The following is a 17,696-nucleotide window of genomic DNA, read 5'->3' on the forward strand; positions in this document are numbered from 1 at the left end:
ATGACTGTAAAGGTTTTTGTTTGGGGATCAAGTCTGAGTGCAAATGACAAATCATCTGATTGTCATTGTTATCATTAACCTTTTTCACTCCACTTTACCTGGGCCTCTTTCTCTATTGTAAAACGTGTTTATGTCTATTTTTGACACCCTTTGCGACTGGTCAGAATGATTATGAACGTGCAATATGTATAAAACTTGCAACACTTTGTACCTTAACAGGTTATCTTGCCCCTATCTAACAAGTAAACGCGGCATTTCAGCTTCCTAATTTGAAGTTTTGTTTAGGACCTATTAGATTTACATTAATTGGTTCGTTAAACATTAAAGGGTGTGTACAGTTCTGGTCGTGGTGAGGATTTAGCTTTTAACGTTTTGCGAGGTGTTCAGGAACCACTCTATGAGATGTCAAAGAGCATGCAGTTCTAAGGGGTATCAAAAGTTTATTCGATAAAAATCGGTTTTGAAATGGCTGAAATATCCAAAAACAAGGTGAAAGAAAGAGATCCTAATAAAGTTGTGGCATGTCGCCTTTTGTTATTAGCACTTTTTTGGATATCTCATCCATTTGAAAATCAATTTTCATCAAATAAACGTTGAATCCTTCATAAAATTACATGCTCTTTCATATTTCATAAGAGGCTTTTCATTATCTCACTTTGGAATGTTCAAAACATGAATCCCCACCTCAACCAGTACTGCTACAGTCCCTTTAAACTCATTTCCATCGCTTTATTTACTTCTTAATGTCATTTTCTGCAAGGTATGCGTTGTTTGTTTTATAATAATTATACTTTCATTCTTACAAACATTTGTACTTTACTTTAATAGCTTTAAATCCTGATCATCACAGGCACAACTGCACCTGGGAAAGTTAAGCATCAGGATGAATAGGTATACTTACCCATAGCTAGTGAACTTACGGCCTTGAGAATCCTTTGTTTCTGCATAATGCGTGTGAGTTATGTGAAAGTGATATGTCTTTTAGTGTGCGTCAATGTCTTATGTCTTGACATTGGACACGATGTGTGTGTGTGTGTGTGTGTGTGTGTGTGTCAAAACAACTTCATAACTTTGTCAATTATGTAGGAAGCACTGGTTAGTCCTCTAAAAGGTGAAAGCATTCATACTATAACACGCACACACACATGAACACTATGCACACACACACACACACACACACACACACACATACAAACTTATGAACAGGATCATAATATTCAAAATGACAAATATTTCAGCTTCTGAGAAAAAAAAAATCCATTCCAGATAGCACATGTATACATTACAGTGGCAGTCAAAACTAGTCCGCACGCGTTCTCTCACTTTCTATATAGACAAAAACTTCATTATTTTCAAAAGGAGGCAATTTTTATATCAGTAACAGTTATATCCTCTGATGAACTCTGAATACTTTCCGAATACTTCTCAATTTCATTCATTCATTCATTCATTCGTTCGTTCATTCATTCCCTAAGTCAGTCAGTCATTCATTCATTTATTTTATTTACATTCCAAGGCATAATGACACTTATAAAATTCCAATTTAAGTATAATCATGAATAGTACAATTCAGAGTGAAATTATCATAAAAGGCTCCAGGAAGAATGTTGTTACAAAATTGAAACATAAATATTACACTCTCAAGAGAAATAAATTCTCGAACTGGTAGAGTTTCATCTCAAAAGATAAAGGTTTGGTGGGGGCTAGAATTCGTTATCAGACGACTACATAAAGGTGAACCCGCAGTTGAGTGTAATACAAGCTATGCTTTTGCGGTTCCTCGATTTTTCACATCTTATTGAAAAAAGTTTTTTTATCTAGATCTTGTATGCTGACACACTTTCTAGTCATGATCCACCGTACCATTATTATATTTTGTATCTTGTTTGTTTGTCCTCTCTGTAGTCATCATTGTATTACATCACTATAAAATGAAATATGAAAATAGATGTATTTTAACTCGGTCCACTGAGTCTCGAGGGTACAATGTATTAAGACCGGTGCAGCTTCAGTAATTCAATAATAAAAAAGATACTACGTTTCTGTAATTTTCGTTGCAGAGAAGCCCCAAACAACATTGAAAATTCTACACTGCAATATAGTTCGTGAGGTGAAACAAAGGAACAAGGACAACAATTTTAGGCAATAAGGGCTTCGTGTACAACTATATAGCATTCCCGAACCAGTGTAATGTTAAGGAAAATCGGTGCAGCAGACAATGATTGCAATATTTGTCATGTTAGCCACCAAATAACCATGATATTATAACGTAACGACAGATGCTTCATCTTGCTGATGTGCTATATTACCAATAATTCATACATCGCCAATACCAAAACGGGCGCGCATATAGATAGGCAAATTGCATAATATGTTTATTGTTGTTGTTGTTGTTGTTGTTCTGTTGTTCATAAAACATCATAAAACAAAGTTCAAAATAATAAATTAACAATATACTGAGAATTAACATAGTGTATATCGAGACAGCAGATAAAGCATTTACATATGCTCAGTAAAGAAAAGTGCCTTCTTTCCTTGAATACTAAATCCAGGAATTAAGAAGAAATATGGGAAAAATAACAAAAGACAAAATTAGCAGAACATGGTATTACTAAAAAAGAAAGAAAGGACAGACTAATTTCTACTCTTGATTGCCCATTGCCCTCTTGCCCGCCACAGGGGTTGCGGGAGAGGGGGCAAGGAATAGATGTACCCCCCCCCCCCCCTCACCCCTATCTTTCCCTCATTCAGATCTAGAGGGCTTCCACCTTCCGGACGAACTCCCGCACATCCTTCGCCAGCAGCTCGGGCACCTGGAAGGCGGGAAAGTGGCCCCCTTTGGGCAGGTAGGTGAAATGAATGAGTCCAGGGTGGAACGGCTTCATCAGCCATTCAGCCGACCCGAGGAAGTCCTCGGGCGCAACGGTATGCCCGTAGGGAACGCTAGTGGAATGCCTGTGACGGGATGGCCAAGTCATAATTCAATTCAATTCATTGGTTTATACATCTCATTTTCTGATAAAACAATACAACAGTATTGAATTTTACGATACAGAACAAAAAGATAATCAATCATTTTGCATAAATATCTGTGAAAATGAAAAAAAAGAGAACTCGAATAAAGCCAAAAAAAAAAATGCCTTGTAAAGTAAGCCCCCTTATGTACGAGTATTCACAAAATAATTGATTTTTAAGGTACAAAGTGTAGACATGGACAGAAAACCAACAAAAAAAAACCATAACAAAACAAAACAAAACAAAACAAAAACATAAGACAAATTATATGATATATTGACTATGTGTGATTTGCTAGAAGGTGTTGTCAATCAAGGATGTGGGCCCACTAACAAATCTTTGGAATAACGTACCGTCGGAATATCGAACTGTATTAAACCGCCTGTTAATACAGTTCGATGTTCCGACGGTTCGTTATTCCAAAGGTTTGTTAAGCCTAAAATGAAATGAGGTTCATTATTCCGTCGATTCATTAACCCGAAAATGAAATAACGTCCGTTCATACGACGATTCGTTAATCCGAAAATGAAATAGGGTTCGTAATTCCGAAGATTCGTTGGTGGATATACGAGACTTATTTTATTTTCTATTTGATAAACTTCAAAATAACGAACCTTCGGAATGACGCCACAAATACTAAACAAACAATCTTTTGTTTTCGGCTTAACGCACATGTCGTAGGCTATATCAGGGAATTTGTAATTCTCGAATAGAACGAACCTTTAGAATAACGAAGCTTGTTTGATTTTCGGATAAACAAACATCTTTTGTACTTTATTTTCTCATAAGCATACAGAATTTAATGGTGTAAGATGCATTTTGTGCTCTTCTCGCTTCGGTTCTGCATATCAATGCATACTTTTCAAAAAGGGCAATATTTGCATTTTTTCTGAATATCTTCATGCTATTATCCAAATTCCCCCAAACGATAATCTGCATTTCTCCTTTACATGGTTGGAAAGAGCTTGCTTCCAAAAGGCGCTATATCCATCATTTTTCAATGGATTTAGCGCCTTTTGGTTGCAAGCTCTTCAATTATTCTGATCACATATATTTTGATACTCCTAGCCATCTAAGAATAGACAGGAAACAGAATACTTACGTATTTATGTAGTTACTACTGAATTGTAACACGTCCTCTTTCAACATTCGCAGCGTATTTCCAATACTGTTGTTGACCCAGTAGATCATCACATTGGTCAAGAGTTCGTCCAGTGTCCATTCCTTGGTCAGTCCGCCATCGGGCAGGTCCCGCCAATTTCTGTTGGACCATCCGGAATATTTTTCCAGGATGTACGACGCCAGCCCCATGGGAGAATCTTGGAGAGCCGCAGCTGTAGGGAATGAGGAATAAACTCACAGGAATGAAACCAGCAATAAGTGATAACCTCTGGGGGGCGTTTCATCAACGAGTTCGTCGGAGGTTTTCACCGACAAATTTGCAATCAGCCAATCAGACGCAAGGATTTCAGTAGCTTTTCAAATTTGTCGGTGAAAACCTCCGACGAACTCGTTGATGAAACACCCCCCTGATCTATCTCCAGTGGTGTTACTGCTGATTTTTTTTTTTTAATTCACTCTTCCAGGATTATCTTTGGCTACAGGACGGTCACATGGTTTAAAAGACGAGGTTCCAATGACGTCATCAAGCCATGCGCGAGGGCAAGCGCGTATGAAAGCGTTCAATCTCACGTTTATGATAGGCAGGTGGGTATCCGGTGGTATGCGGTATACGCGTATCGCGCGCTATGTAATGAGCAATGCGCTTGATAGGCCCTACACAAGTGTTAGTTTTGCTCCTCAAACAACGCGTCATTTGACGTCACGGAACCTCGTCATTAAGGCTTGAAAGTGAAGAGGACTCACCGACGGAGTCCGGTTTTGTTGCATGCTGGTAGAAGACGCCGGACTCCTCAAGGACGAAGAGGAGGCGTTCTCCCGGAGGAAGTAAGGCCTTCTGCTCCCTCTCGTCGGGGAGGAAGAAAGACGGCCAGATATTGGCTACAAATGGGTAGACCAACGCCATCCCACTCACCTGGAGGACATCGTTGTTATGGAGACCTTTGACATGGCTGTAAATATGACACAGAGGGCGTGAATCACGTAACATTTGTGATGATCTTTACAGAAAAATCGAGCTTCTTGATTTACTTTGATATTCAATACGGTATGGATACACGTATCTGTATGTATGAATGACCTTGTATATGACCTTTAACCTGTTAACCTTAACTCTGACCATGCTGCAATCAATATACATAATTATATACAGGCCCTATACTGTATGTATGTATGATTACTTTATTATGGAGACGCACGACCTTTGGGAGGCAATTTGTGTCTCCATAACGTTTTCAACGACTTCATATCCCACTCAATCGCATGCTTCACTACTGAAGCTGCTTATCTACAAAGTTTCTCCCTAACGCTTGATCCAGTATACTCATAGCATGGTCACTAGAAAATTTCCAACAGTTTTGCAAAATATTTAAGGAAAAGTAAGTAAAATCAACATCACATATCGAAAAACATTTACAGCTGTCTTAGAAAGACGACCCCTGACCTTTGATAACTGTAGAACTGGTCTACCTCAATATGGAATATTATAACTTCATTGAAATGCCATGTCATACTTTTTGTGTAGTGATAAAATGATAAATAGATGATTGCAATAAAGTAACGTCACTTCGATGATGGGTAATCAAGCAAATGTTAATCTTGGCTCTCTGGGATATGACATGTGACCACGAAGGCAAAACGGAGAAAAAAGAGAAAAAATTCAGAAACCGTGTAAAATTAGTTACCTAGGAAACATAACGGCCATGTTGATACCAATCATCATTCCCATGTCGCCTCCCTGGAGATAATACTCCTTGAACCCAAGACGCATCATCAACTTGTCAAAGATGCGAGCTGCATCTACAGATGTAAATCCTGTCAAAAAAAAAAAAAATTCATCAGAAATTAGGCGGTCTGAGGCACAGTAACTATTTCATCTATTCTAAGAAGCTGTCCAACTCGTCACCATAGTATATTTCATGGATACCTATTGCAAGAAAGATGCAATTCATCAGAAATAAAGCAGAGGGAGGCAGAGTATAAATATTTCATATATCCTAAGTGTCCAACTCGTCACCATGATATATTTCATTGATATAACCTTGGAATTATACAGCAGTACACGGGTCTATATTAAACACTTGGCAGAAGAATGTTTCACATTTCACTGATATCCTATCAATATATAAAGAAGAACATTATTGAATGACCTGCGCAGATATAAAGTTTTTGGACTTATTGGTTATCCCACAAGAGAGAGAGAGAGAGAGAGAGAGAGAGAGAGAGATATTGTCACGGATTTGTTTTCATCGTTCAAAGAAAAAATCCAGTCAAAATATAAGTTAGTCTGATAAGAGTAAAATATTACGAGTTCAACGGTATCATTTTGATCGAAATCCCCTTTAATACTTAGTATATACAGTACTATTCAAACATTCATGCCATTCACAAACATCACACATTCGTTATACAAGTCATGTTTACAAAATGTACATATTATGAAGATATACACCTCTGGAGATATCTACATGTATTATGTTTGTGCGCATAATAGACCTATTGTTTCATAGTATGAATGTGTATATAGGCCTATTCATATAACATGCAAAGTTCTTTTTCCCAGTAGAATTATACATGCAACCCGTTCAGCATACTCAGCTATTATAATATGAAATACGCATAGATATTCGTAATGTGTATATTTCTGTATGTATAGATAGACAGAAAGAGATAACACAACGTTTACAAACAGAGGGACAAAGGGATTGAGCAAAAACAAACAGAGAAACAAACCAACAAAAAACAAAAAACCGAAATGACTCAATACCAAAAGATAGAAATCTTACGAATGTGATCATGCAGGCAAACTCACTGCTATAATAATGGATTATATATAGATTATTTGGAGTCATGTAAATATATACAAACTACACTTTGATAGTTAAGTTTATGTCCAATCCTTATGCCCATATCTCATCTACAAACAAATACTATTCGTAATTTGTGCTTGCAATAGCTCATGAAGTGCCACTTTTTGCAGTAAATTTATCTTCTTCTTTTTTTCAATTTTGTCCAAAAAAAAAGAGAAAAAACGGGAATAATAGTTATTCAGAATTTAAATCTCTTCATTCAAAATTGATTGAAAATACCTTGCTTATGCGGCGGTTCCGAGAAACCATACCCTGGAATACTGGGACATATGACTTCAAATACGTCCTCAGCCGAGCCTCCGTGGTTGAGTGGGTCTGACAACATAGGGATAATCTGTGAATATATAGGAAATAAGAAAAAGAAAAAAAAACTGAAATGAATATTATATACATACATTTTATGGAGAGTAAAAAGAAATATCATGTAACCATATGTATATAATAATCCACATGTTTGCCAAGAGGAAAGCAGATGATAAATTTGTTGCTGATTAATCATTTTCACTTTATTTTGGGCGAAAAGAAAAACATTTACTGCTGTTCTCTTGACAATAAATGTGTAAACACCAGTACGTGGATTCTCCCCCCCCTCTCTCTCTCTAAAAAAAAAAAGATAATAAAAAATCATATGAATATATATATATATATACATATATAAATATATATGTATATATATACACATATATAATTATATATATATATATATATATATATATCGAGTGAAAATGTTTAATTTCACTCATATTCGAGTGACCTCAGGGATCACTCCAAACAATGTTCATTTTCACTGACATGACTGATTTTCGAGTGACATCAGAGATCATTCCAAAATCTTCGAGTGATCCCTTAAGTCACTCCAAATTAGAACGAAAATAAAACCTTTCCAGAGAAAGCTCAATATTTTGGTGCCTGACAATAAATATTCTTAAAGTTATGATTGAGATATCCTTTACTTTCTTATTTTCTTCTTGTAGTCTCTCACCTAGTTTAATCTCAGATATCTCTCTTTTTTCAATGATCCGTTACTATATTCTACTTTGCTAGCCATACATACTTTATTGCCATGCAAGGCATTCCAATGTATTCCACAATATTTTCTTGACCTTTAATCGCAAATATCTCTATTTGACAAATATGGACTTATCGGTTTTTGCAAACAAACTCTTCATATATATATACATATATATATAAAGAGTTTTATCGTAAAACGAGTTAACTCCTTGTTGAGACATTTGTGATTAAAGCTGCTAATAAACAAAGAAAATACAGAATATTTTTAATCTTTACTAGAATAGTCCTTGTTAAGCTACATGTGAGATATTACTGGAAAGGTTGAATTTTGCTCTATCTGATAAATGGACTTGGGCCGACTTTGCAATGTTTTGAAATGACGAATAGCTCATTTTGCAATAAAAATCTTCATGTTTAAACATTCATACGAGTCAATAAGTGTATCATGCTTAACCACGTATATAATTATGTACACATACATTTTGCATGTATCTTACTCCGTTGACATTTTCTTATCGCTGAGTCTAGCCCAGACAAACAACAAAATGTTTACCTATAGAGTCATTAGACTCATTGAACTCGATCTTTGCTCACTATATAGATCTTGAGTATTTCCAAACATTAAAACGAAACAAAGCACACACAAAAATTAAAAGCTTTAACTACAGACAATTTTTATATCATGACGGTTCCAGTATAAAAGAAATGTTAGGGGTTGTTTGCACAGTTGTAAAATGTTTAAGTTAATAAAGAAACAAAGGGCAAAAGTAATCAAAGCTTTGAAAACTATTTTGTGTAATATCTTCTACCATTTTACTCAACAAGGCAGATAGCGTACAAAAGCAAAAGGTGCGTGAAACTTCACATAATCATGCTTGACATGAAACTGTAATTGACAACATACACACAACGCTTATGAAAGAAGATTATACATGTGTAATCATAATATTCAAATTTATGAAATTCTTCCGTCGAGGTGTTTTCATTGCAACTGATTGACAAATTGCTCTACATCGACATAAATAAGCATAGAATTGATCAGTGTTTTAGCAAGAGCCATAATAAACAAATCATGGATGTACTTACTCGAGCAGGATGTAGGGCATTTTGTCAATCAGTTGCTATAATCATATAATATACATGAAATATACACCTGTCGGGTTCTATTCAACTTTGAGACATGTTTGCCCCCCCCCCCCACAAAAAAGAATGAAGATTTTGCAACGTATGTCAGTGATTTTTATGAAATGTGTACGTGACAAAGCATTATATATATATATATATATATATATATATATATATATATATGGTGTGTATGTGTGTGTGTTTGTGTGTGTGTGTGCGTAAGATATAGTCTCTAGTGGACTCGTTGTTTAAAGAAATGGCATATCGTTTTGGTTGAGAAGGGAATCGAGGTTTTAACTTTTTGTGAGCTAAATAGAAACCACTTAGGTGAATAGCTTACACTTCAACGAGGAATCCAAAGTTTATTTGATGAAAATCGGTTTTGAAATGGTCAAGCTATCCATAGGTAGGACCCACCTTTGGATCATGACCATTTTGCTTTGCTTTGTCTTTGGATATCTCGGCTATTACAAAACCGATATCTCTCAAATATACTTTGAATTCATGTTAGAATTGTACGCTTTTTAATATTTCATTATGGTTTCTAGTTCTCTAGTTAAAACATGAATCTCCATCTCAGCCAAAGCAAAACTAGTTATGGTACGATGTGGATAAAGAGTTCTCTAGACACATCGAAAAGTTGTATTTGATAGTTTCGACGACGGGCTGTCATCTTTCTCAAACGATGGCTAATTATCTCATGTAAATTCAACTTTAGGATGTGTGTATTATAGCGAACTCTGTATCTATATTTATCAACCATCCTTGTGACCTTATATCGCAATATGGTATGATCCCCTTTAAACGAAAGGGGTGTGTCACATTTCAACCGATACACTGAAAGCATTGCAAGGTCTGGATTCGCAGAGATAACACATTGTAGATAATGTTTCTTCTTACTAAGATTATGGAAACCGATGGAGTCAAGTGCGAGACATTGCCCTATACGAATCGTACGTGTATTCAACACCAAATGAATTGACATAAAAATCACCTTGTTAAAATCATAGAAGGAGCTCGGCCATCCGTGGATCATCATGATAGGTTTAGCCTTCTGTCCAGGCGCTAGTTTGGGCTTGGAGTGGATGAAATGTACATCAATGCCTTCGATGTTGGTCAGGAAGTGGTCAAACTTGTTTAGTTTCTTCTCGGCATCTCGCCAGCTGAGGAGTGACAAAAATACCAACACCCACACAACACACACACACAAGACGAAATATCAGAAAGCAGTGCAACACATTAAGACATGTTCAACATTACTTACATAATTTGTCTTCAAAATGCACATATAGCAAGTATACACACACACTATTATAAACCCTATGATGATATTTTTCTTTATCCGGTCCTGTATGTAGTTTTTTCATACACATGTATATTCATGTGCTTAATATCCTTATACAGAGGTATAATTGGTTTTATCAATTTCATTCTAATGAATTATCATCGTCACTACCATGGTCATAATCATAAATACAAATATCTCTTTTGCTAACCTACCAACTTTCCTCTAAATATGTCCTATACTTTTGTACGAGATGTCAATTAAAAAAGAATAATAATAAAACATGTTTTCCTGTATTCATTGTTTATAGTTTCTATTCCTTCTTTTAAAGCCATGTTGCTCACACAAGTGAGGCTATATTATGTTTCGTATTTATGTTTCAAGAAAATGGTATTCCAGATTGGCATGCTTTTTATTCATAGAACATCTTTACAAGAGAATCATATCATAGCAAAATTGCGTTATGTTAGTTAGGACCCTATATTCGTTGTTGGTATAATCTTTGTGCTTAGTTACCTGTACTTTTTGAGCCAATACTGTTGAACTTCCTTCATATAGGCCGGATTAGAACCATAGCGGAACGTCGTTTCATATTTGGCGTCAATAAACCGTGTATTCTTCAATCGCCTATTCAGATCTGAGAGAATATCATTAGACACGGTAAGGCGGAACGGACGTACGGACGTGTCCTGCTTGCTCCCGGGGACTTCGGGGCCAGGACCCCACCATCCGCTCCCAGCATCGGGGGTTTCGCTGATCAAATTCGGGTTTAATAAACAAGAGATTCCATACCAGACGAGGATCGCGACTAGGAGAATGACGGCTGGTGTTTTCCAACCCATTTTCAACAAGAAGAATAGTCAAGTTCACTTTGATTAACGCACGAAAGAAGGCTTTCAAGCTCACACGACAGCTACAATAACTTTGCGCTTCTGTTTTCCTAATGCAGCGTACTGTACAAGCACCTCACTGGCACAAGGTCATAGAGGTAACAACTATCATATTACTGCCGGAATATTTATTTCATGTATATTATCGTTCTCGTGCTGATGGGTAGGCGGGGCTTATTATTTGACAAGCCTATCCAGAATCGAGAGGCATGCCTTGACAAAAGATGGCGTAAGTCAAATTCCGCCTTATCTATCTTAATCTGGAGAAAGCGTATCAATGATCATGATATTATATGCGTATTTCTTGATACTAATGAGTGCTCAACATGCGGGAAAACTTAATTCAAGAAAAGTCTATGTGATTAGATTTTATGATTTTTTTTTTCTTGTATACGGAATATATTACAACCTTGCAGTCGCCAATATGCATCATACTAGGCTTCCTGCCATTGTTTTTATAATTTTCATCGTTATATTTTTACTGGCGTTACATGATTTACACAATGGTAAGAACCTGAAATCTAAAAAATAAAAAAAAGCAAAAAAAAAAAAACACCCTGAATTTATTATACGAATGATTTAGCAGTGACCCTTGTCATCTGTTTGAAGTTTCCTTTGACCAGGAGGTCGGGACTGATTGGTATATGACACCTCCCTGATTTGTCCAATGAGGTCACTGGAGGTGTGTATAGCAGTGGTCACTATTATGCAATATTAAATGGGTTAGTCAAATACCGGTTAGTGATTGGCTAAACGCAGTCTCGTGATGGAGGCATATTGGTTATGTTCGCCCATGGGCAGAATGTTTTTGTAATGTTCTCCCATTGGAAGACATTTTCACGTAACAAATGACAAACGATACCAAACGATTGAACAATCATATTTTTCACGCAATCGATAGGATAAATTTGCCAATTCCATACAATGTGAAAAAAAACAAAAACAAAACAGAGATGGTTAACTTTATGTTTTTGGCAAAACAAAAAGGGTAAAAAAAAATGGTGGGCGCGTGCGCCCCTTTTAAAGGACAAGTTCACCTTCATAGACATGTGGGTTGAGTGAATGCAGCAATATTTGTAGAACACATCAATGAGAGTTTGAGGAAAATCGAACAATCCGTTCAAAAGTTATGAATTTTTGAAGTTTCTGCTCAGTCACAGCTGGATGAGAAGACTACTATAGCTTGTGATGTCATATGAGTACAACTACATAAAGAAAGTATAAAGAAAATTCAAGATATTCTCACTTTTCTCACATAGTAAAAGAAAACTCGACTTCTCCCTTTCAGAAGTCAGGGGAAATAATATTACCCCTAACATAATTCAGTAACATGTCGAAGATATGAAGAGTTTGTTTGCAAAAACCGATAAGTCTATATTTGCCAAATGGAGATACACGTACTGTATTTGCGATTAAAGGTCCAGAAAAAATAAAGAGAATAATAACAAAATTTTTGCTTCTTTTGACCATAACTTCAAAAATATACCTCTATGATATAGTGACCAATATCATTTAAAAGGTATTATTTTGTACTATATGACAGAGATCGTACTTCAAAATCTTCAAAAATGGACTTATCGGTTTTTGCAAACAAACCCTTCACATGTGCACTTTATTCAAAAAGTCAAGTTTTGTGAAATTCTCGTTTTATTTTCCTTATATTGTTATTCCTGTGAATTTAAGACTTAATTTTGCGATTAAGTTGTAGACAAGAAAATAACACAACGTATACACCTGTACTATATGTAATTTTTTTTCACGTTATTTTTCTTGTTATGTGAGGTATCACTGGAAATGTTTTATTTTATTCATTTTTTTGAATGGTGGTTGCCCATTTTGCGATTAGAGTCTTCGATGGAAAAGTAATTATTTTAGAATATTGTCGATAAAAGGATTAAACACAATCTAGTGGAGGGTGTTACACATCAACACTGAACTTAATAGGGCAGGCTTCATTGTTCTTTATCACTTGTAATTATTGAAATGTACACTTGTCTATCGAGAGATGTACGTATGTAACACAAGGTTTCCATTGCGGTTTCCATTCGCTTGATTAATTTTGAGGAACCTTCCGACACAATGGCTGGATCAAGTCATTTTATCGTCTTATTTGGCATTATAGGACTTGCCCATGCGGCATATTCGGCGGCTCAACGTAAGGAATACGTCGCTTTATGGTTGATTTTGACAGAATATTATGTTCTGATAGCTCAGTTATCGAAATTTCCTACCAGTTCTAAATCTGTGGCGGACGTTTGCCTGTAGTCCGTCGTATAGAGATTTATGTTGTGTGCGCAATGCATTACAGTCAGCAGTATGACATTGACAACATCATTGTAATTTGTATGAAAATGAGTTTGTGCATGTTTGGAGGTCATTTGACAAACAGGTGCGAAAGTACAGTACACTAGCCGTATGCCGTATGAATGAAATCATTGACTGTTGTACTGTATTGTATATCCGGCGGGGATTACCGATTAGATCTAGACTCTAGACGCTCTAGACCCTCAATGGCCTCATTAATAATGTTGCATTTTTACAAGAATTGTGCCTTTTTATAAAAGTGAACAAGTTTACAACAAGCAAGCATGCATGCATGACCGTATGACCAAGGTCATGTCAGGGAATACAAAAGATTGTCTATAGTTATTAATATTACTATTATTGCTTGCACTTTGCCGTGAATATGTTGATTTAGTATTCTGAATCTGATTGTGCATCTATATGCTGGACAGTGACAGTGGTTTCGTAATTGAACAAGCCAAAAGCAAAACATTTTCTACTGTTTCTAGAACTGTCATTATTAATAGATCTATAGTGATTAGTAATTTATGGCTTCGAAATATACACATGCTGGTGGATGCATACAAATGTGTACAATACAAAAGATAGTTTTGTAATAACACAATTTCGGTTTGGTAAGAGAAATATTAGCAAAAAAAATGTTCACCAGAAGTCCACAATCTCAGGCCTTTTTACCACTGAATACCAGGTCATGAATGATACTACGATGTACAATATGCCACATAAATTTTCATTGGTAATTTTTTATACACCTAATTTCTAAACACTTTTGATCTGTTGATCTCAAAATATTCCAAAAACAATTCATCATCCCAGCAAATTGCATCAGCAAGGTTGGTTAATCTCTTGATGGACACTTTGATGTAGTGCAAGCAAATTCCAAAGATATCTGTAAAAGATTAATTTATAGCCCTTCTTCTATATTTTGGCTTTAATCCGTTAAAGACAGACTGATTTTGCTGCAACACACATTTCCCATAGACTCCTGCCTGAGTATACTCGGGACTCGTCCCCTGATCAACGGGTTAAGCATCTTCCCGACAGCAAGATTGATGTAGGCCTACGTACAGGGAATTTACTATACACACAGCACATCGATCCATATACTTTATCCATACACACAGCACATCCATACTATATCCATGTCAAGCCAGAACTCCTTGGTCAACCAATCGCTGCTTTAATATTTTAGTGACAGGCCAAGTGGGCGGAGCTTGTTTGTGCGTGCCCGACTGGCTGTACAGTTTTGTTCAATGGAGGTGGGATGGGCCTGAGAGAGTGTTTGTCTCAGGGTAGGTTGACAGAGATGGCTACCTATATTGCACCATAGACATAGCACATGCACATTGCCACATTAGCGCAGACATTCTCAGAACTACTTTTAACTACTAGTATTGATACAAATTCCATGTTCAATTTAGAACAAAATAAGAACATTATCTTCAAGAACAGACAAATTTGAATGCAAACACACACACGCACGCACACACACACACACACACACACACACATGCATGCAAATGTACTATAATACATGTATATAACTGTGAGTCGAAAAAAAATTGACTCTCGCCAGAGTTACTTTGAATTAAATGAGATGATGTACATGTAGTTGCTAGAAGAGTAGACAGTCATATATGGCATTACCAGTTTTGCATTTCTTTTCTTCAGATCGATCCTACCTGCGACTGACGGAACAAGAATTTACCAGGTTGCCAACAGATGTAAGTTTAAAGGCACAATTTACCATTTGCAGAAGAAACCAAAAACCCAGCATTGGTGCTTTAAAATAGTTCTCAAATGTGAGTTCGGGATAGAAACAACCACTGTGAAAATATGAATAGGTATAATCAATGTTAAGTATTGTTAGACACACAAAATGTGAACAATAGTTGAAATAAAAATGTTTCCACACTAAACTGTCTACAGTTATGGTTTGAGGAGAAAAATAGTGATATAATCTTCTTATATATAGTGATATAATCTTCTTATGTTTTAGGCTGAATCTTCTTATATTTTAGGCTTTTATATGGTAGGATGTTTTGTGATACAACAGACCTACAAATACGATATGCATCAAATGTGATATCTTAAACATTTTTTAAATCACTGCTCCCAGAGGTAAATTTGACCTTTAAGCTGTCACATTGGTGAACCAAATTATAAAGGTTGTCTAGCAGAGGTTGAATAGCAATTTAGAGTCTGGAACTAGCACTGTGGAGATAATGCTAGAAGTCTGGTCCGCTGTTGTTAGTTTAATGTACACATACTCTGGAAAGTGCATTTGTCCTATTTTCGAAAAGTCAAGACAATCCTGAAAATATATACCGGTACTGTAAAACATGATATATTCGCGGCATAGAATTTTCGTGAATTGGAGCCGACGGCCTCTTTGTGGCATGAAATTTTCGCAAATTGCCACAGACATGCAACTCATACAGTGTAGACAAGAACTTTCGCATGCATTTTATTTTCGAGAATCTTGGCGCTCGCGAAATTCGTGAAATTAAATGCATGCGAACATTCCTCGTTTTACAGTACATTTCTCTTTAGTAGCAGTACTTAATAATACACTGTAGTTGATGAAACTTGATTAGTGCTAATTGGTTCGAACATTTTTTGTATCTCTGTATGCCCTGTAGGTGCTCAAACATGTATCTTTTTTTTAATGATTTTCCTTGAGAAAGAAGCAGAACACAAGGCAGATGATTCAAATTAAGATCACGGGAACTTTGATACAAAAAAATGAGTACGTAATTATCAATACATCAACGTTAGTAATACACGCGTAATGTACATTTTGGTTACAGGAAACATCTGATTTTTAACACTCCTCCCCCTCTCTTGCAGATTTTTGTCCAGTGTATTGTTAGTCTGCTCATCACTTGCTACGGAGTCATCAACGTTGCAGGAAAGTTTAGAGAAATACGAGCCACAGTGGAATTAGAAACAAAGTGAGTAGAAACTTGTCATCTTACCAGACATGGTCCTTTTTATGTTGTATGTCATAACTCATTTTTGTAACATGTAGGTGCTACAGGGCTGTACACTAACCCATTTTTTCTACTGGTCATATATAATGTATTTCTGTGTGTAAATGATATATTTCCAATTTCATATTCTCATGACAATGTTTTAATGTTTTTTTACTTCCATATTCTTAAATAGCGAATTTGTATCATTCACTTGTCTGACTTTTACAAAAAGTCACGATGAATACCCACTCGAAAGATACAAGGTTATATAAATGTGTTCCACATTTCTTTCGTAGGTATTTGATGTTTTGATACAGTAGAAGGTTGAGATCCATTTTTAAGATGTATCTGTTTTTCTGCCTCCTGATTCATCCAGGTCCATGGACACACTGGGAAACCGGCCATCCTTTTTCACCTTCTCACACCGTGGACAGGTCTTGCATCGAAGTCCGGCGGGCAACCAGCATGGCTGACCGCCACAGTCCCTTTGCCATTTCTCATTGACCCATATGAAACAGGACTCTCCAATGTGAGATCCTCCACAGATGATAAACTTTTCACTCCAGCCCCAATAAAAGACTTTACGGGCTACCCAACAAATCAGTGGAGGATTGCTACCCAAGTTTGTCTATTGATACATTGTATGTCATAACCAAATTTGTGCAGACCCGTGCATGTGCTGGAGGTACATTGTACAGTGAATGTATTTTGTGTATTGAAACCAGTGCCAGGGAGACAAATGGTACTGTTACATAACTGTAAATGAATGTGAATAAATGCCAAGGGGGGGGGGGGGGGGGGGGGGCAATTGCCCTGATACTGTGTGTCCATCGAGGTGACTAAAATGCAAGGGGCTGATGGGGATTTCCCATTATCTCCTTCGTTAGAGATAGGATAGATTTCATGATGGAATTGAGTGAAATAAGAGACACCTTTGTGGTTTGGAAAGCACACAACACGCCATCCAGTGCTTCAGATTATTGTGAGCCCATTTTTTTTTTCTTTTAGCCGAGGTTGACAAAGTGCATCAGTGGCGGATCCAGAGGGGGTGCACTGGTTGCGCGCCCCCTCTTTATTATTTTTTTTAAACAAGAGAAATAAA

At 36.4% G+C, this 17,696-nt stretch overlaps 2 protein-coding genes across 2 annotated transcripts; one reads left to right on the top strand and one right to left on the bottom strand.

Moving 5' to 3' along the window:
- Positions 1-1,468: 1,468 nt before the first annotated feature.
- On the bottom strand, positions 1,469-11,407 carry LOC139710154 (epoxide hydrolase 1-like). Its single transcript, XM_071622088.1, has 7 exons — positions 10,942-11,407; positions 10,135-10,303; positions 7,224-7,338; positions 5,820-5,949; positions 4,882-5,087; positions 4,118-4,349; positions 1,469-2,955 (listed from the first exon to the last, which is right to left on the bottom strand). Exons 1-7 carry the CDS (start codon positions 11,265-11,267, stop codon positions 2,754-2,756), a joined length of 1,380 nt encoding a protein of 459 aa, XP_071478189.1. The 5' UTR covers positions 11,268-11,407; the 3' UTR covers positions 1,469-2,753.
- Positions 11,408-13,363: 1,956 nt separating this feature from the next.
- Positions 13,364-17,350, top strand: LOC139710162 (ER membrane protein complex subunit 5-like). The gene is made up of 4 exons (XM_071622099.1): positions 13,364-13,470; positions 15,291-15,343; positions 16,470-16,573; positions 16,971-17,350. Exons 1-4 carry the CDS (start codon positions 13,395-13,397, stop codon positions 17,065-17,067), a joined length of 330 nt encoding a protein of 109 aa, XP_071478200.1. The 5' UTR covers positions 13,364-13,394; the 3' UTR covers positions 17,068-17,350.
- Positions 17,351-17,696: the final 346 nt, after the last annotated feature.

Source organism: Diadema antillarum, unplaced genomic scaffold (genome assembly GCF_040938485.1).
Source record: "Diadema antillarum isolate AM-2024a unplaced genomic scaffold, OU_Dant_1.0 scf00000038, whole genome shotgun sequence".
NCBI lineage: Eukaryota > Metazoa > Echinodermata > Echinoidea > Diadematoida > Diadematidae > Diadema > Diadema antillarum.

Coding starts and splice junctions, on each gene's coding strand:
- LOC139710154 (XM_071622088.1), bottom strand. CDS start 11,267: ATGGGTTGGAAAACACCAGCCGTCATTCTCCTAGTCGCGATCCTCGTC. Junction 5,088..5,819: donor ATGGCCGTTATGTTTCCTAG/GTAACTAATTTT, acceptor TCATATTTACAG/CCATGTCAAAGGTCTCCATA. Junction 4,350..4,881: donor AACAAAACCGGACTCCGTCG/GTGAGTCCTCTT, acceptor CATTCCCTACAG/CTGCGGCTCTCCAAGATTCT.
- LOC139710162 (XM_071622099.1), top strand. CDS start 13,395: ATGGCTGGATCAAGTCATTTTATCGTCTTATTTGGCATTATAGGACTT. Junction 13,471..15,290: donor GGCATATTCGGCGGCTCAAC/GTAAGGAATACG, acceptor TCTTTTCTTCAG/ATCGATCCTACCTGCGACTG. Junction 15,344..16,469: donor TTACCAGGTTGCCAACAGAT/GTAAGTTTAAAG, acceptor CCTCTCTTGCAG/ATTTTTGTCCAGTGTATTGT.